The sequence below is a fragment of the Diplotaxodon limnothrissa genome, linkage group LG8 (assembly GCF_057381915.1).
Source record: "Diplotaxodon limnothrissa isolate DT_005_m linkage group LG8, D_limnothrissa_male_GT1.1, whole genome shotgun sequence".
In the NCBI taxonomy this organism is placed as follows: domain Eukaryota; kingdom Metazoa; phylum Chordata; class Actinopteri; order Cichliformes; family Cichlidae; genus Diplotaxodon; species Diplotaxodon limnothrissa.
The window spans coordinates 8,857,432-8,878,020 of NC_140603.1; the positions used below are offsets into that span (position 1 = coordinate 8,857,432).

The 20,589-nt window shown below is 38.0% G+C and overlaps 1 protein-coding gene across 1 annotated transcript in view; it reads left to right on the forward strand.

Annotated features, from left to right (window-relative positions):
- Positions 1 to 9,226: 9,226 nt before the first annotated feature.
- slc39a11 (solute carrier family 39, member 11) overlaps positions 9,227 to 20,589 on the forward strand; it is a 164,643-nt gene continuing 153,280 nt past the window's right edge. The window contains exons 1-3 of the mRNA XM_085361218.1: positions 9,227 to 9,248; positions 11,999 to 12,116; positions 14,230 to 14,268. Of these exons, the coding sequence (XP_085217344.1) occupies positions 12,009 to 12,116; positions 14,230 to 14,268 (147 nt within the window). The 5' untranslated portion in view covers positions 9,227 to 9,248; positions 11,999 to 12,008. The remainder of the gene's footprint in view (positions 9,249 to 11,998; positions 12,117 to 14,229; positions 14,269 to 20,589) is intronic.

The window sequence follows — 20,589 nt, forward strand, 5'->3', positions numbered from 1 at the left end:
AATACTTTACGTTGTTATCCTGAAATGCACATTCACATTTTTGAGACATTTTTCTGGCGTTGCTGATGTGAAACTAAAGTCAGAATTCTGAGATAAAAGAATTCCGAGAAAAACGTCAGAATTCTAACGCAAATATTTTGCCAGTGATATACTGATGATTAGCACATATTATCAGGATATAATGAGAAGTCTGTGAAGGTTCTGAGTCATCCAGGTCATCGTAGTCAAAGGAGCTTGCAAAGAAAAGCGTCTGGACTTCTGAAGAAGAAGCTTCTCGGATGAGAGGTGAAACTTCTTCAAGCAACTTGAAGAAGTCCAGACGCTTTTCTTTGCAAGCTCCTTTGATATAATGAGAAGATAACTTTAGATTTTCAGAAATTTAATAATGAAGGAAACTGTTACACAAATCTAACTGTATGAAAGTTACCAAACTCATTCATGTTTATCACATAAACCAGGACTATCTGTAGTGATCAGTCAGGCTGAAGAAGTCACTTGGATGAGTGATGAAATGCTTTTCCCAAGTCCAAATGAAAAGAATCAGCTTTCTGGGATCCATCGGGCAGTTTGCCAAAGTAAAAGGTGAAGGTTGAGTAGTCACGGGACTACCAGCAGCTGCAGGAGTTAGCATGTGTGAATAGTGAATATGTTGCGCTAATCTGGCAGACATCAAAACATTTTATGCAATCTATGAACAGCTTGACCTGCTGTTAGCACAAAAATACATCCTCTGTGGGCTTTGTATATCTTCAGCAAATCTGATGGTAGCTCTCAGTCAAATTGGTGGCATCCATACTCTGAGTATCGTGGCTCTTTGCTCAAAATTCCATGTGGGTTCATTTTCTGTGCGCAAGCAACAGGCGGACAAATGTTCCACGGAGCCGTGCTGCTAGAGTTACTAAAAAAGACTCAAATAAAGCACAGAGACCATCTGCAGCGTGCATGCAAGATCTAATTATTCCAGTAAACTATGAGTCAGACAGTGTTACTGCATTTTTTACATTGTTATTTCATAAGACAATAAGTAAAAACTCTTACAGATGGAATAGCATGCTGCACCAAATACTTTCAGCATGCTTGGAAAAGAGAGGAAGCCAATAGAAAAATCTGGAAACTCCACATGATTTATTGTCTTGTTTATTGTTTGTGAGTACCAGGATATGTTCATCCTGCTTTTGTTTCCCAGAAACAATGACTAAACATCTAGCGTCATTGACGAGTTATGTAAATCTGTAGCTTTTGTAATTGCAACATAGAAATTTAAAATATTTGAGGGAATATTAGTCAGGGGCTTATCTTGTCTAGGGCAGCATTTTGAGAGTTCTTTCCTAAAACGTGGTGATTTGAACTATTCCCATTCCCGTTTTCACACGCAAAACTACCCTAGAAATACCTGGCATGCTGTCTCTTTGGCATGTTACCAATATGGAGTGTTTTGAAGTCATTTTAGCATAAAAACTGAAGAGATCAAACACATCAGAAGGAAAACTGAGTATTTGATGTCAGTTCTTGAGAATCGAAGAACGATGGCTGCTTTCTTTGACAGCCATCTTGCACAACAGATGTTTGATCATCCTGAAAGAACCGAAATTAGTGGACAAGGAGTAACAAGGCCTTTAAAAAGATAACAACCCACCTGAGACACAGGACATCATGCATTTGTTTGATGAAGAGCTCATGGCCTCGACTTTCCACTACAAGCCTGTTTGCAAATTAAATTATGATGTTTTGCCACATATATAGCTTTTGTAACTGGGTCTTTATTTTGTTTCTAATAATAATGGATTATTTTTGCATTAACTAAATCATTCCACAATGCAACCAAATGACAGTTAATAAGTAACAGCAGAACCCTAGACATGCACACACAGTACTAAATGTAATGTAACGTACTTAAGTGAACTTTATCAGCTGATGATTTCCAACATCGCAAAGTTACTGAGTTTTATCAACTGCCAGCACTGAAAGAAAAAAATGCATCCCTCAACTAACAGGCTAATAAAACAAGATGGTTAAAGCTTTAAATGCCTGAGCCCCCACTGGGGTTGTTAAATACTGGAAAACAAAAAAAACACATAGGGTCCTCTTAATTGTCAATTTACGTGGTTTGGTGGGTATGAAACATAAAAGAGCAAGACTGATGACTGATCCGTTAATAATTCACATCACAGTGAGAAGCGTTATATGGTCAGGGATTTGGCGCTCACGGAAGATTTTAAGAAATTCTGTACTAAAAAGCACAAAAACCCCAATCAAAGGTCAGCTTACCTGGGAATTCCCAGAGATGAGAGTGGCAACTTAAAGGAAAAGCAACATCAACATAATCTGTTTCTTTTCAGAAAAGCAAAGATCCCAACATTAATTAAGGCAGAGGTAGCAAACATGAAGCCGGGTGACCAGCATTGGCTCAACAAAGACTGCAATCACATCACAATGGACGGCATTGAAAGATGTCAGGGATGGCAAAAAGTATACGACTTTTAAATGTTTTTTCATAAACACCTTTGTCCTACTGATTAAGATCTCCCCAAAGACATTTAAAGTACAATAATAAAGTAATAGAGAAACAATTAAATGACAGAAAAGCTCCTGTTTTTTCACTATCTGCTTAGAAATGTCTGTTTTTTTCACATTAATCATAATAATAAATAAAACAAATTAATAAATAAAAAATATTTAAAAATAAAATAAGTGATTTTGTATGATATAAAAAATAACTTTCCGCTGAATACTTACAGGACAATTTGTGAGACTTTTATTTTGTAATTTTCCACATCTATTACTTACAATTTAAGCCCCAAGAGTCATGCTGGCAGATTTCTTTCAGTAACACCATTCCTTTATCATGCAGAAAAACTGAGGCACACTGTTGAAATTGCACTTCTTTTTCTTACATTTAGATATCTCTGGGATTGAATGTGCAGTTAAACTACTCTACTATGACAGAAATGGGAGTTTGGTCTGTCCCATTTAAAATGATGTGAAATTAGTTTGAAATTCATGAATTAAGACATTTGGAGCCTTCAGAAGTGACAGCACAGTACACAGTTAAAGAAAGTGTTTATTACCAGTAAACATCCTGCATCTGCAAACATTATTTTGCATATGATAGATTTTAACATTCCATTTGGTTGGGTTGTTTTTAAGTTGATTCATTAAAAATTGTATCCACTTTTTGTTCCATTTACTGATGTTTTGTAGGTAGAAAGTTCATTTTTGACCCTTTTTTACAAAATATCGCTAAATACAGAATACATGAAGCCTTTAAATTAGACCACAAACTCACCGGGAAAATGTTTACCGAGTCGAGAACTTAAGCGAGAAGTTGATTTGTTGTCTCGTGACTTTCACTTGAGCCTCTTGCAGCTAGCTTGTTACACATCTCTGACCTTTTAAGAAAGTATCAATCTTGGTCAAGCCATGACTGATGAAGATTAGAATTGTGCCATTAAGATGGACAAAAAGACCTTAGTGTGCACCTGTGCATTCAGGTGCCAAACCTCAATTCCTGAGTCCTATTCAAACCCAGGCTACAGGGTTGACATTTGAACTCTATCCAGGAAATTTTAAATAAAACCTCGGACCAAAAAATAGATGTTCCTCAAGACTTACATCCAAGGTCATATATAAAGTTTTGTTACTGATATTGTCATCTCTTTAACTTAACTATATACGTGTATTTATACACACAAGCCTGCTTAATTCACTTTCTGAACATCTTTATCTTGTTTTTTTTCTAAAAAGACTAAATTGACGGCACGTCAACAAGAAAACCAACTAGACATAACTACTTGATTCTTCCACTTTATATTTGGGTGAATGTGACAGACTGCATATCAGTTTGACATAAATACCATGATCTCACCAGCAGGTTTGCTTTGACTTTGGCATTTTGGATAAAAAATCTATTTTTCTGAAGCCTGACATGACAAGACATGCAGTGGATTTGACTAAGAAGCTGACAACAACATGCATTTTATCAATCATATGATTGTAATTCCTTCCTCTAAATAGGACCGTGAGTTATGAGATGAACATAATGCTTGACTGAAACTTGTCATGGAGACATCAAACTCACTTTGAAAATGGTTCCTGTGGTTAGAAATCACACAAGTTCTTTTCAAACTGTCCAACTTGCATTTGTGTAGCAACTTGTTATGCAAGTTTCACTTTTCAAGGGAGCATTAATCAAATTTTAGGGCATTTCTGAGTAAGATTAGACTCAGTTTTGAATTGCACCATTGGACTAAGACACACAAAAAGTCTTCAGTGGGCAGCAGTATATTGGCATGCCATCTTTGATTCCCTGACCAGTAATTAAACCCAAGCTGATACACTGAGTGAGCTGCATTATAGCCATTAGCCCATCAGGGACCCACTACATCAGTGCTTTGAGTACCCTAAATGACTGACTTTTCAAAAGCACTGAATCACTTGAGGAAGTGTTAAACAAAATTTGTGACCATCAAATAACTGGTTTTCAGGGTTAACATCAAGAACAATTTTAACAGATAGTCCTTGATATGTCTTTAACTTATAGTTGTTAACCTTTTGAAGAAAACATTGAATGTTGTGGAGCTGTCCAACTCACAGAAACACATGAATCCACTGTCTTACACATACTCAAGATATGAGGACTGAGGAATATTAGTCTCAGCATTAATTTCTGCCCACTCATGAGTGGGTATCAGTATAGTGCCAAGCATCACTCTCTGACTGGGAATTGAGCCTGGGCAGCAGCGATGAGAGCACCAAATCCTATTGAGTAGAGGATCAGGGACCAACTAAATAAGTGTTTTGAATATCAGAAATTGCTGATGTTTTGAATGTACTCAATCGCTGGCTGATTCCTGGGTTCTGATGATGGTTCTGAATCCCCACTTTAGCACTTTTGCTGCAGCTTTCTCCTCATTCTTAAATTGGAAAAATGCACATGGACCCAGTAGCAGTACACAGCCATGCCCTAAAGTATACCCTGCTTTATTATTCACTTTGCTTGAAGTAAGGCCATGGTTTAATAAATGGGCATAATTCTTTGTTCAATAAGGCTTGAAACTAAAGCCTGAGACCACAAATGCACTGGGAAACAAATCAAGTAAGAAGTTGATTCATTTCCCCAAAGACTTTTGTAATCCTATAATCTTAGGTCTTTTTGCAGCCATCCAAGCCAAAATGTCAGTGTTCTGCCAGATAAAAAGGTGCATGGAATGAAAATCTATTTAATTAACTGAAACCTCATTTGTGAAAAAGCTTTAAGAAAGAAAGAAATGATCAAAGAACTGAAGAAGGCTCCAACACTTTAATAGAAGTTAGCATGCTGCTGTCTAACTACTGCCTGTGTTCTAAATCCCCAGAAACTAAACATGTTAGACCTCTTTGACTTTACAAATGACACTTTTTGCTAAATTATTGAATCGGCCAATCACAAGGCAGAAATTTGGTTTGTTTAAGCATGTAGTCATGGATCAAGATGATTGAAGTGACTTTGAATGTGACATGGTTGTTGGTGCCAGACAGGCTAGTCTGAGTATTTGAGAAAATGACAGAGTCCACCAGTGTTGGTCAAGTTACTTGAAAAAAGTAATCAGTAACTAATTACTGATTACTTCGCTAAAAAAGTAATCCCGTTACTTTACTGATTACTTATTTTCAAAAGTAATTAATTACCTAATTACTTAGTTACTTTTTAAAAACATGATTTACAACCTGAATAGGTGATAAAGCGATAGATCTTTCAGCCCAATTCTACTTTTTCTACATAATCCATCATACAAAATGTAATCAAATGGAAAAGTCTCTTTTTAAAACTTGTTTTATTAGTTTTCATCTTTTAACTTCATGCATCAAGCAAAAATGTAATTATATGCAACATTCGCTGACTGGAAGAAATTTGTTTAACATTTAAACCTATTTTCTGCACATTCCAGCACATAAAATAAAATATTTTTTTGTGTTTACACTCAGTCTTTCAAATAAATGCAAGTGAAACACAGCAGAAAATAAATAAAATCAAAGACTCAGCGGTCCTGTTGCTCTATTTTCACCTGTATAGCAGGTGGAGGTTTGCCCTGGTGCAGGTGAGCCGCAGCGCTCAGTAGAAGAATCCACGAGTTTGTCTGTGAATTTCACATTCCAGCGGCAGCGCACTCGGTGCTTGCTTGGAAGTTAAGGGTTTTTTTCACTGTAAAAAGAAGTTTTCTTCCCACGCAATGAACAGCGGACACTAATGTTTTTGTCACTTTTTACAGAATCAAACTCAAAGTAAGGTCAGTATTTCCACGCTTTAAACGCTGCACGCTCATACTCTCCCGCACTCGATATATTATCTTTTGTTGATCTGCACACAGCTGCTGCCACGAACGTCGCACTTGCTTACGTCATTGTTATGAGACACTCTGGCAAAAAAATCACGGTTTTAGTAACACAGTAACGCAGCGTGCTTACGGGAAAGTAACAGTAATCTAATTAACTTTTTTGCAATAGTAATCCCTTACTTTACTCGTTACTTGAAAAAAGTAATTGGATTACAGTAACGCATCACTTGTAACGCGTTACTGTAATATCTGGTGTCCACACAGCAATCTATAGAGTTTACATGGAATCTTCTGAAAAAGAGAAATTATCCAGTGAGTGGGAATCCTCTGAAGGAAAATGTCTTGTTGATGCCATAGGTCAGTGGACAATGGTCTTTGGTATCACGCCTTCCAATAAGCATTGAGCTATTAGGAACGCAAGTATACAGAACAGCATCTCACACAACACATTAAACTTAGGCTACATCAGCAGAAGACCACACCTGGTCCTAAAAAAAAAAAAGGAAAAAAAAACAAACCTGGTCCTAAGAATAGGTATTTGAGGCTATAATTCACAGTGACTCATCAAATTGGACAATAGAAGTTTGGATAAACATTGTCTGGTTTGACAAGTCTCATGTTCAGCTGTGACGCTCAGATGGTAGCTTAAGAATTTGGTGCAAACAACAAGAAGGTGTGGATCCATCCTGCCTTGTTCAGGCTGCTGCTGGTGTTGTACAGGGTGGGCCATTTATAGGGATACATGGGAATGGTTGGTGATATTAAAGTCCTGTTTGTGGCACATTAGTATACGTGAGGGGGCAAACTCCTCAAGATGGGTGGTGACCATGGTGGCCATTTAGAAGTCGGCCATCTTGGATACAACTTTTGTTTTTTCAATAGGAAGAGGGCCATGTGACACATCAAACTTATTGGTAATGTCACAAGAAAAACAATGGTGTGCTTGGTTTCAATGTAACTTTATTGTTTCATGAGTTATTTACAAGTTTCTCTTTGTTCACAGCCATTGACATGTCGAAGAGGTTAACACGTGAGGAGCGGATCAAAACTGTGTTGATATCTGGTGAACGCAGTAACCGGGTCATTGCAGCAGATTTCAATGCAAGACACCCTACGAGACCACCCATCTCCCATGCTACAGTTAGCAAACTGCTCGCTAAGTTTCGTGAAACTGGTTCAGTGTTGGATTTGCCAAAATGTGGACGCAAGAAAACTGTCACTAATGAAGAAACATCAGTGGCTGTCCTAGCTTCATTCAGCAAGAGCCCACAGCGTAGCACTCGCCGCATGTCACTGGAGACTGGCATTAGTCGAACATCCCTTCGGCGGATATTAGCTACTTACAAATGGCACCCTGACAAACTCCAGCTACTGCAGCATCTCAACGAGGATGACCCAGATCGGCGCACAGAATTTGCAGAATGGGCAAAACAAAAATTGGAACAGGACCCTCAGTTCACGCAGAAGATTTTGTTCAGTGATGAGGCAAACTTTTATGTGAATGGTGAAGTTAACAAACAAAACCACCGCTATTGGTCTGACACTAACCCACATTGGATGGATCCCTCCAAGACTGTTGGAACAACAAAAGTGATGGTTTGGTGTGGTATATGGGGTACAACGATAGTGGGTCCATTCTTCATCAATGGAAACCTCAAGGCCACTGGATATTTGAAATTGCTACATGATGATGTGTTTCCCTCTTTATGCACTGAAGCTGGCACGTTCCCTGAGTTTTTCCAGCAAGATGATGCACCACCACATTATGGGTGCCAGGACCGAGCATTCCAAGATGAACAGTTTCCTGGAAAGTGGATTGGTCGTCGTGGGCCAGTTGAATGGCCCCCAAAGTCTCCCGATCTGACCCCCTTAGACTTTTATCTTTGGGGTCATCTGAAGGCAATTGTCTATGGTGTGAAGATACGAGATGTGCAGCACCTGAAACTACGGATACTGGATGCCTGTGCTGGCATTTCTCCTGCGGTGTTGCTATCAGTGTGTGAAGAGTGGAAGAAGAGGGTTGCATTGACAATCCAACACAATGGGCAGCACATTGAACACATTTTATAAGTGGTCAGAAACTTGTAAATAACTCATGAAAGAATAAAGTTACATTGAAACCAAGCACACCATTGTTTTTCTTGTGACATTACCAATAAGTTTGATGTGTCACATGGCCCTCTTCCTATTGAAAAAACAAAAGTTGTAACCAAGATGGCCGACTTCTTAGCACAAACCTAAATGCCACAGCCTACCTATTATTGCCATCTTTGAATGGTTGCTTCCAGCTGCATAATGTTGCAAAGCTCAAATCATCTCAGTGTGTTTTCTTGAACACATACAAAAGTGAGTTCATTGCACTAAAAAAACCCTCCAATAGAGAGCGTCTTCATGATGTGGTGGAATGAGTTCTCAGCAAAATCTCAGAGGAATCCAACTTCAGTGTATGCCAGGCACACACAAGGCAGTTCTGAAAACAAAAGGGGGCCAAAAGAGCGAGTGTCTATCCCACCAGTGTGAGAAAACTCCTTGCCTATATGACCTACAAAAAAGCGGATAGTTTGAATCAGTCAATTACAAACAAAAAACAATGCACAGATTACATTTGGAAGGTTAAATTTAAAATATTCTCCTGAAATATTTATATTCGTATTTTCAGCACTTAAGTCAGTGGTTTATAAATAAAGTTGGCTTAAATTTTAAATAAATTAATAAATAAATACGTAATACTACTACTAATAATAACAAAAAAAATCATAATAAAAAAATAATAATAATATTGATGATAATGAACGCTGTCTTCGATTACTACTGTTAAAGTTGATGGCCAATAGCCTGCGAGCAGAGGCGGGGCTAATAGAGTCATAGACACGTGTACTAGGAAGTAGGAAGTAGGAAGTAAATACAGAGCACTCGGAGTGCTGCTGGAAAGAAGTGAGTAAACCTGAAAGACTTATAAAGAAATTAGCGATACAATAGATTTAGGATAAAATTGAACTGTGCCGAATTCATTACTTTCGCTTCACAATACCAGAAACAGCGTGTTTTGGAAATATGACACTGATATTTTTAAAAACAAAGCGAATATTCTAAGAGAGCCGGCTTGCTTTCATTTACCTCTGTTTTCTGTAATCTGCACTTTGTGCTCCTCACGTGTATTGGTATTTAAAACTCGATTCGCCAGAAGGTCTCCACGAAGACCGGTTATATCGCAGAACAGAGCAAAGGAAAAGGAAAAGACGAGAAAATGAAAAAATAGTTAACAGCTGTTGACAAGAGTCAGCTGTCATTTAAAGCTGATTGTATACGCACACGAAAGGAATACGTTTAACTTTACGCTCCAAAATGAATCCACCCGTACGAGGCGAATATTTTTCCTATGTGCTCCTCTCTTGTTCATTGTAACACTACCAGGGTTTTACTGCTGCAGTCTCACATAGTCTGACAGTATTGTTGGCACACCTGCCAGTTACAGAGACCTGGGCACAAATGTTTAGGAGCTCTAGCCGACATGTTTTCATGATCAGGCTTTTTTCTTTCATCCTTTCTTCAATAGTTAGATATGACAAAAAGCAACGTGTATAACACAGAGAATAGTTTTTATAGACAGCATCATACCTTTCTGGGGAAAATTTTTAAAGTAGCCATCCCAATCATTCTTTTCATTAACTCATGGGTGTCAAAAATAAGGTCCAGGGGCCAGAATCAGCCCACCAAAGACTCCAATCTACCCACTGGATGGGTTTGGAAAATATAATGGAGGGCATATGTGTTTGACTTTTAGCTGTACAGCTTTTTCTAATGATAAAGACCTCCTCCATGACCATTCACACTACACCAACGTAAACAACTAATAGGTAAACAATTGAATAACAGAAAGTTCCTGTTTTTTCACGATCTACTATAGAAATTTACGATTTCTGTAGTGGGTTCACCTTAAAAAGGAGCAAAGCAAAATAAAACAAAACACAAAAAGACATTCAATTACAAAAAAATAAAGTTTTATAATCACAGGACAGTCTGTGCAGTGAAGTAAGAACTTTTTATCTAATTCAAATATTCATTAAAAGTTCAAAGTCAAAGTAAACTTTATTGTCATCTCTACTATATACAGTACAGTATATAGAGAGACGAGATGACGAGGCTCCAGGTCCATTCAATGCAAAAAACCCCAACAATAAATATAGGAAGAGTAAGAAGTAAATATACACTTTAAGACTGAGGTAAGGGGAGTAAATATACACTTTAAGCTAAAAAGGATCAATAACAATCTAACTTTACAATTTGAAATTGAGATTTAAAATGACCTTGAAGACCTTAAAGTGACCTCAATTTAAGCTCAAAGCAACATTTTTTTTATTGTTGAAATGACATATAATATTAAAATATCTCAGGTATTAAACGTTTGATTAGATGTGTGCTTAAACCTATTTGCAAGAGTTTAAATTGTGTGGTCCACTTACATCTAAAGTGGGCTATATGTGGCCCACGATGTAAAACGTGTCTTATATAAAATGGAAAATGAAGAACAATTTAAAAAAATTAAGCTTTTTTTAAAAGGATAATGTGTATTTTATAATTTAATTGTGTGTCCTTTCACATACACATGCACACACGGCTCCACCTGTGTACACCCGAATTATCTTGCTTGTCATTTTGCTGAATGTTGTCTTAACAACTTTAAAGTGAACTGCAGTGTCTTCATCTTGAATTGCTTGAACAAAAAAAGAAGAAGAAAAAAGAACAAAATAGGCAGTTTCCATAAAGGTTGCATATGCCTGTTTTTTTTTACCCTCTGTTGTTTGATATTTCCCCTTCTACTTGTTTCATTCATTTTGGAAGTAGTGCAAATACAGCAGTTAGCTGTAGACTAATTTCTTTAGCAGTGGAGGTGAGAAAGGAGCAGGTAACAAAAAGGAGGACTGCATTTTACACTTTATATTATTTTGTTATGATAAATATATATATACATGTCTTGATGATCTGAAAGTTTAAGAGATCTCTTTTTCATCTGTGCCTTGGATGGGTCCCCAAATTTGGTGGGCCCTGACTGCACATTGGATAATGTGGTTTAAATTGTATTGGAAGGTAGAGACAGAGCAAAGTGCCTTGAGAAGATAAAACTAAATTGAATTGAATAAGTTGAATTGACCACAAGGGGCTGAACTTTTCAGGCAGATATTGGGCTTACCAAAAGTTAACAGGCTTATTATCAGACAGAGCTTATAGGCACTCATATTTAAATAAAAGTTTTACTAACAACTACTACTAACTGATTTCACTGGAATTTAAAAAGTGAATATTGTATATTAACATGAAAATCATTTGGTGTGTTGATGATTGAAACCCTAGGACGGCAGTGATAATAATCATAGTGCAGCAATAGAAAAAAGAAATCCAGGATGTTAAAATGCAAAGCAAACAGGATTTGAAACATCTTTTTGTTCCACTGTGTGCTGAAAAAACAAGGTGTGAGGCGTGAGTCAGTCACACGAGGGCTGTGCATTAGCATGTGTGTTGACTTAAGAGGAGTCTTGTTGCCTTGTAGGATTACCTGAAAGCAGCCTTTTTTGTTTTACTCTAGTTTTCAAAGTCTTTCTGCAGTCTTTCTGTCGCCTATCTTTTTGAATATAATGTCGATGTGCCACGGGCTAACTTTTAGTGTGGCCGTGTTGTTTGTTTAGGTCTGTCACTATGCTAGAAGGCTACAGCCCTGTGACCCAGGCCCTGCTGGGGACTCTGTTCACATGGGGTCTGACTGCTGCCGGAGCTGCTCTGGTGTTCGTCTTCTCCAGCCGACAGGTAATGAGTGTCACTCTGAGCTCCAGGAATCGCTCTTCTAAAGAAATACTAGCAAATTATTTGGTGAGCTAGAGTTTTCCACTCATGAACTTAGTGTGACCTGGTCAATTTACAGTTGCCTACATTTGGTGACAAATTTTAGAATTTATAATTTTTATATATTTTTTTTAATCTGAAAGAACGGTGCTATCTCAAATGAATCTACTACTTTTCTCTTATTTTGAAAGTTTGGTTGCTGCAAGCCAGCTAGACAGGGCCCTTCCATGTCTCATGTTTTCTCTGTTTGCTGGCAGCTCCTACAAAAACAAAGAGTTCCTACCAGGGCCACTTGAGACTGGCTCTACAAGTGGGTAAATCACCATAGACTCCCATGTTGAAATGTCCAACTAAACAGCATTCAAAAGCAACACAACTAAAAAGCAACATTAAAAAACCCCCAAACACTACAAAAGCTAAAAAAAGCAGAAGTGTTTCTGGGGATACAATAATGTGACAGAACAGACATTTTTGTTCCTATTTTCATTGTATTTCATTTAATGTCCTTGTGTTTTATGTGATTCTGCAGCATTTTTCTATTTGCGGATATTTTCAGTCTGTTTGATCTCTCAGGGCCACCGTAACAATCTGCGTTTTTGAATACAGCTAGTTTTTAGGTTCCTTCTGTTTTTCTTTCTTGCTTCTGTTCTACATAACAGATCAAGTCGAGTGAATTCATTAGAATTCAAATTTAAAATGATAAACTAGCTGGTAGAAATAACCTTAAAAGTGACTTTTTATTTTTATACTTTCAGTACATTTCAAAGCCTGCACTTCAAATTTTTCTTTAACAAAAGGTTCTATACTTCTGTAGTTCTTAAGTTATGGACATGTGAAGTTTTGCTACTAGTCAGGCTTAACGTTTGCAGTGTTTCTGATAGGCAGCAATCACCTCAGCTAAATATGAGTCACTGCTGTCTCATCTATGCTTGTGCTGTTGGTGTCTTTTATAACATTTTCACTTAATTATCTTATTCAGTGTTGATTAGCGCTAATCAGCAGATATGTGTGTCTGTGGTTGGCATCCATGCTGGATTTTAACTCAGCACGCCACTCTCTCATCCACGTGTAGTAATTTATGGTGGAAAATTCAATAATGTTAAGAGTTTAAAATGAATGCATTGCAGCCAGGTCAATTTTTAATTTATTAGCGGCAGATATTCGCTGTTTGCTGAGCTATCAGTGCCAGCATTTATAGTGGTCGTCAAATGAAATAAAAAAAATTAAGACTAGATGGAGGAAGCAGTCTTAACCCATTAAATGAGTATCGATGTTGAATAGTTTGTCCATCAGAGAGAGGAAAAGCCACTCTGCTACTTCCCTGTTGACAGCACACATATTTGGAATCGCACAATTTCAAAAAACCAGCTGATCTAAGTAAAGTCAGGCAGAGCACAAGTGAGTAAATAAATAACCACAGGTAACACATTTTAGGAGAATCTGTTTATGTTTTGTATGTCAAAAAAAAAAAATGTTGGTGGATATATTCCAAGATCACATTTTTAAATCACCAAATATCTGCATGTGTATTGGTCTTAAAAACCCGATATCAGTCTTTTCTAACACACAGTCTCTCATACATGTGTGTTCTGCTTGGATATCAGCTGCATTCAATTACAGCACAGCTGGACTTTTTGTGACAAAATTATTTGTAGGTGTGGAATGGATACACACAGTTGAATAATTTATTTATGTGTTGGTGTGTTCACCATCACCCGACAGCTCACCACATATAGAATTTAAGTCTATGTGGACACACAGTGAGAAAATCCAGAACACTTTAGCAGCTAGTGATGTCAATATTTGTTTCTGCAACCTTTAAGTGATATGATAAACCGTAAATTTATTCAGCTAAATCGCAGAGAAATGAATCAGAAAGCATGAAAACACTGTGCAAAACCTGCACACTGTTTGATGTATTTTTACCATTTCTGACTCCGGTAACACATGCCCATTTTGCCGAGTTAAGTCGATGGTGAGGAATGCACTGAACTGCTGGCTCTTCCACTGTCAGGGTTACTACGATATCGATTTCCCTGCCTCACTCACAATCTCTCTTCTTGTCTGCCCTTTTCAGAAGCGCATCTTGGATGGAAGTTTAGGCTTTGCAGCTGGGGTGAGTAAGGTTTCATTTGAGCTGAACCACATACTCACACATACATTGCTATGAGGTGATTGGCTTTTAAACGTTCCACTGCAGCAAGGCAAGTTTCCTCCTCATAGAGAGAAACTCTGACACATCCAGCTGCCATGTCGTTTCATTAAAAATCTGAGAGAAGTGTTCCCCTGCAAGTATCACCCTACAACTGAAAATGCATCCCCTTAACAGCACTGTCACTCATTCAATTACGATGTTTAAATCCCTGCAGTACGAGCAGTTTATAGATATAGATCACATATATCAGCTGGCCTTGTTGGGATGAGTGGATCGATACTATCATTAGCAGTGTTGGTGTTGGTATCAGATTTATAATAGCATGATGAGATTGATACTTTGGTTTCAGTTTCTTCTCTTTACATTTAGTACTGAGAAAATAGACGTCACTCCTTGTATTGAGGTTTCTCACGTAATGTCATGCACACTTTGTCTAAAGCTGTCTGCCATATTGGACGTCATCTAACCAGTGGTTGCTAGGTAAATGACTGGTTGGCAGTGGTTCCTGGAGGCGGCACTCAGTCAAAGCTCTCACTCATCACATGAAATTCGAATCCCGGTGACCTCAACCTCAAGGTCAAAAGTCAGGTTTTCTGAAAATCTTGTGAATGCGATAACTTTAGAACAAGGTGATGTAGGATTTTGATACCAGAGGTGTATCTACTTGGAGGCTGACAGTTTCATTATGGCTCAGATAGCAGCTGGCCTCCGTTTGTAGACGCATTTGTTACTTCCATTCAAACTACAGCTAAATTCCTCCACCTAAAGCATTCACAAGACAATTTTTGCCAACTTGTTTGGAAATACGCATTTTCCCGCGACAGATGGTTGCTGGGGGTGGGCGGGGGGTGTCACTGACCAGTCTGTAGGCCTGTATTACTGGAGCCTTAGAAATCATCTTCTCAGCGCCTGCCATCAACCTCCAGCAACCACTCTCAACCTGTTGGGGAAAAACACATTTTTCCCTGACGACTGCTGGTTGGCAGGTGGTCATAGATTGGCCTCTGGGCCTGTGTGGCTTGGCCCTTATTCACTTGGTCTTATATTGTCACCATGATTGTTATACATCTGAAAATGGTTGAGAAGTTGATGTCACATGGCTGGTGGTCACATGTTGGCATACTTTGCTCCTCCTCCTCCCGTGCTTCACGTGAAGCAGCCGCACTGAGCAGACACATGTAGGCTGCAGTGAGAGAGAGTGATGGCAGAGAGAAAGAGGAACGTCATGTGGAGATATTTTACAGCTCTAAATGAAAACACTGCAAACTGAGATGTGTGGAGAAAGGCTATTTGCTACTGTGGCCGCACACCAGTTTACACAAACACATGAAAAACTGTGGAAAAAAGACTGCTCCAATCAGCAAATGACAAACAAAGTAAAAGGAAAATCCCTCAGACACATCCAGACCCCAGCACAGAGACAGAGGGGACAGGTACAGTCCTTTTAGAGAGGCAAAGAATATCCTCTTACAGTGATAAAGCAATGTTTCTGTAACTTTTCACCATTAGTTAATGTTCATTTTCATATTATTATTGAGAACTATAACCTACAGACAACCTATATATCCAAACAACCCCAATTCCAAAAAGTTGGGATGCTGTGTGAAATATATATATATATATATATATATATATATATATATATATATATAAAAAGAATGTAATGATTTAAGCATCTTGTAAAGACATATTTTATTCACAATAGATCATAAAAACACATAAAATATTTAATCTAAAGACGTGTAATAACTCCATGGCAGCCCCGGTTTCACGCTTTTCAGCATCTTTATGATCACGGTTGCCGTTTTACAATCGGCTGCAGCTTTTCAGCTCGCAGTAACACACACTAACAACAACATCAGGACATAGTTCAGTCTACTTAAGCGGGTGAGGCGTGATAGCTCATGTCAACCAGGTGCGTCCGCCTCCCTGGCAGCCACACCACAGACCACGCCCTGCCACATACCCCCATCGCCCGACTGAGGCCGGGGAGCCATTTGGCTGAGCCTACTCCCCTCTGCACTGCCACAATGTACTTTTTAAATATAAATATTAGCTCCTTTTGAATTTGATGCCATCACCACATCTTAAAAAAATTGGATAGTCCCATTTTTGCTAATGTGTAGCTTCCCCACTTCTTTTAACTACACTCCCTAAATGTCTGGGAACTGTGGAGACGAGTTTATGGTATTTATGGTATTGTTTATGCCATAAACTGTTATTTTTAGACCAGTGATTTTCAGTCAGTTATGTAATGTCATATTAGTATGCTTTATTTAGTAACTATATTGTTCAACTGCAACTTCTGTCTAATCACTTATGTTTTGATTAGTAACTGGCTACAGTGAATAATTTTATACATTTATTTTGCAATTTAATTAAATGGCTCTATTACGCGCACCTAGTCATATTACACAGTTGTTATATATTGATGAGTGGAACTTTAAATAAATTAGAACCTCACTGTTTGTTTCCACAAATTCCTTCTTGCACAAAAAGTAATGATTATACGCTGTTACTAATGGTGTCTGTGTAGACACACCACCCATTCTTTGAAAATCACTGCAGCTCCAGCTTGTTCTTTTTAACGCTGTGCACCGATGAACTTTTTAATTAAGTGCTCCAGCTTGAAAGTGTGAGGTAAAGTGCAGGATCAGATGGATGTAAGCCAAAAGAGCTGTAGTACTGGCTGCAAAAGATCTTTTATTCTTTTTTAAAATCTAACAAAACCAAAGTTAACCAAAACTAGTAACAACGTTTCTATTTTTCTTTGATTTACATGAATGCTGTGTTTCATCTCATAGTGTTTGGTCTCTTCTTTTCTTTTAAATATCTTTGTTTGAATTGTAGTCCGTCTGCTCCTCCTCTGCAAAAGTTACCTCATTACTCCACATTAAAAATTAAAAGCACATATACCATTTCAGTAGACAAGGAGCCTTCTTTTTTTTTTTTAGGCTTTTATTGTGAAACACGCAGGAAGATGTCATGGAAAACACAAACTGTATATAAGATTTACATTCGAATTCAGATTCATCTGCCATGACAACTGGTTACTATTTGGTGTCCTTTATTTTGCCACTATAGAGAGAGAGAGCAGCCATCCTACATGTAAAGAGTGGAAAAAAGGGAAGCGTTAATTTTCAGGGAGAGCAGTGAGATGTGAGGAATATGTAGTGGACAAACAGGCATGAGACAGATGGATGTGAGGCTGGGAGACAGATGACTTTATGATCTATTCATAAAGTCATTCTAACATTTGATCTTGTGCGCAGTAATAGTTGACTAATGCATGCAAACTAGCCACTGCGGTTACGTAACGAACAACAACTCATCTGTCATCAGTGTGGTCTGATACTATTTCACCCCAAACAAGGTGAAATGATAAATTTGAGTCAAGCATTGCAAATAGCCGACACATACTTGTGGAATCTCTGTTTCTTTCTCTTTTTGAATAAGACTGGGACCTTAATTGCAATCCCTCCAACTGGTTCAGAGCTTGTTGTTAATTACGAGCTCAGATGAGTGAGCTGATAAGATGAATGCCAAATGATGAGAGATTGTCCACGCTTCTTTGAGAAAGATAGATCCAATCTCGGCCCCCACCTCCTTTATCTTCATTTTGGTCTTAACAGCTTTTCAATTACTTCGCGGGCTTAGCTGTTGCTCTTATACATTCTAATGAAATGGCTCATAAGGAGAAAAGAGCCGAGGGCTGCTTCAAACATTTGCTGAACTTCTTTGCAATTATGGGAACTGAAATCTTTTTAAAATATGTTTTTCACAGCGTAACTTTTGGCTTATTGGTGAGATAGTGTTACAATCTATCCAGTCCTCTTATTTTTCTTTGCATAATTCACATTTTTTAATAATATAGTTTTGATAAGAAACACAATTTTATTCTGGATGTGCCACACTTAGCTTAGATTTGAGGCACTGTAGCTATCTGTTTGGTTCAAATGAATACATTAGACTTTGCAGTCAACAACTTACAGAAGAAATATAAAAGTTTTTATCCCTGTTTGTATTATAAGATGAACGGATGGAGCAAGAAAGTATTTTTTTTCCACATCTTCGGATTTTGCCACGTGTGAGGTTTAGAGCTGCATTTGGCTTTTATCAGAACAAATTAAACTCTTCAGCCATTTAGAAAAGCAAAATGAGTGGAGATGGAAGGCAGGATGGGACTCTTCTCTTATGATTTTCAAAGAAGACAAGGCTTGGATTGCTTTTTGGCTGTGCAGAGAGGGAAGTAAGGTCAATCCATTTTAAAGTAGGGAAGCAGATACAGTGGGAGGGAATGTTACACAGCATTAAGTGATGGCAGTTCAGTGGAAATGAATTGTTATCTGTCTTTAAAAGTTTTCACTGACCTTTTATCAACTTAAATGGCTTGTTCAAGCTTCTACTTTGGTATTAAACATGCTACCATGGATGCTAGTAAGGCTGACTCTTGCTAGATGCTACAGTCTTCTTGAGTTCATGTTGTGTCTTTAGCACCCTGACGGTTTCCCTCTCTGTCTTGTTTCAATGTCAGTTCCTTTGCCCTCCTGTGTTTTCTTTTCTCTGTAGTATTTTCTTTTCTTGTCTCGTTGTTTAGCATTTGTCTTTTGGTTACTTCCTGTTTTACTTTGAAATGTACATTTCTCTCTTGTGTTAGTCTTACTTTCCTTGATTATGTTCATCCATCAAACCTCGAGACATTCGTTGATATGCTCCAATGATCCAGTGTTTATCCCAGCAAACATTTTGATGCTGAACACTGTTGTCTTTTCTTGACATCTGTTGGTGAGATGATGCTGGAGTTTCAGCCGTATTTGCTGGGATGCACTTGTGCCCCTTTAGATTTAGTATTTTTTTTACACTTGTCATTTTTGCCAGGAACCCATAAATGCTCCAATTGTATTATTCCGACCTGCAGTTGGGTTATCTCTATACTGCAGTGTGACTATATTGAAAATACTGTGGGAAAAACTAAACTCATCCTTTTATTTCACATTAGCTGCTGTTGTATTGGGTTCTGGCAAAACAGTGCATCTAACTAGAAGAAGTGTTTTTGCAGAGCCTTTTTTCCACTGCAGGAGACACAAACATTATTAACGGTGCAGTGTAGCACTTCGCGTTTTTGTAAAATGTAACCCCATTTTCTATTAACTGAAATGAATATTGGCCTGGAACTGAAAATTGATTCTGATTTGAGCCTCGTGATTCAAAAAGCTTTGCGTCTCTTTACAAAAAAAAAAAAATCTATTTAAAAGCTAAGCACATTTTTCTTGTCATCTTTCAAAAAGCACGCAGGAAAAATATAATTTTGTTATTGCTGTCAGATGTTAAAATCCCTCTTTTGTAATAAATTACTGAAACAGTTTGACATCCAGATGAATGTGCTGACGTTAAGCTCAGAACATTTTAATTTGCAGTGAAAGTTTTATACCCAAAAACTCAGTTCTTTCTGTCCTTTGCTGAAGAGGCCCTAATAAAACAAATGCTATGGCAGTTACACATCTTGAGGTGACTCGTGAACCCTCCATAAGCTGAGAGAGTGGAATGTATATAATTAATTGTAAATTGCTAATACTGATGCTGAATGACATGGTTAAGAATTGATGAGATGAAAGCAGCTAGTCATCACCACTGCAGTTACTCCACTCTCTAATAACACATAATCTTTGTGATATTTTTTCTTCCAATATCACAACACAAAAACACATTGTGTACTCATTTTTAAATAGAAAATACATTGCCCTGCAGAAAAGCCATGTTGAGTTGTGTGCGTCTGTCTGTGTGTGAGGCTCAGTGGGTGTTTGAAGAGCATGTGTCATGCTTTTTGTGTCTCATGATTCAGATGCCACCCTGTTTCCATGCCTAACATCTGCTGTCCTAACATGCACGCACACACACTTTGTGACAGTAGACTATCACGTCATGCTGTCTCAAAACAGCATCTTTCAGCTCTCATTGTTGGTGTAAAATCATGCAACCCTTTCCACTCAACGTCCGCCCCACAAACACATACAAATATACGTGCACAAACCCAAATCGAGTACTGTGCAAAATGCAACTTACAGCATTATGCTTTTGTTTATAAGTACATCGCTAAAACCCTACATTTGTTTGAAACATATAAACTATAATGTGGGGGGGAGGCAATCTTGTTTTGATGTTAAAGCCAGCAACCCATCTATCTCTCCATTTTCTGCCACTTATCAAGGTCTGGGTCATGGGGAGAGCAGTCTTATGCAGATACTCCCAGGCCTCCCTTTCCCGAGCCACTTCCTCGAGCTC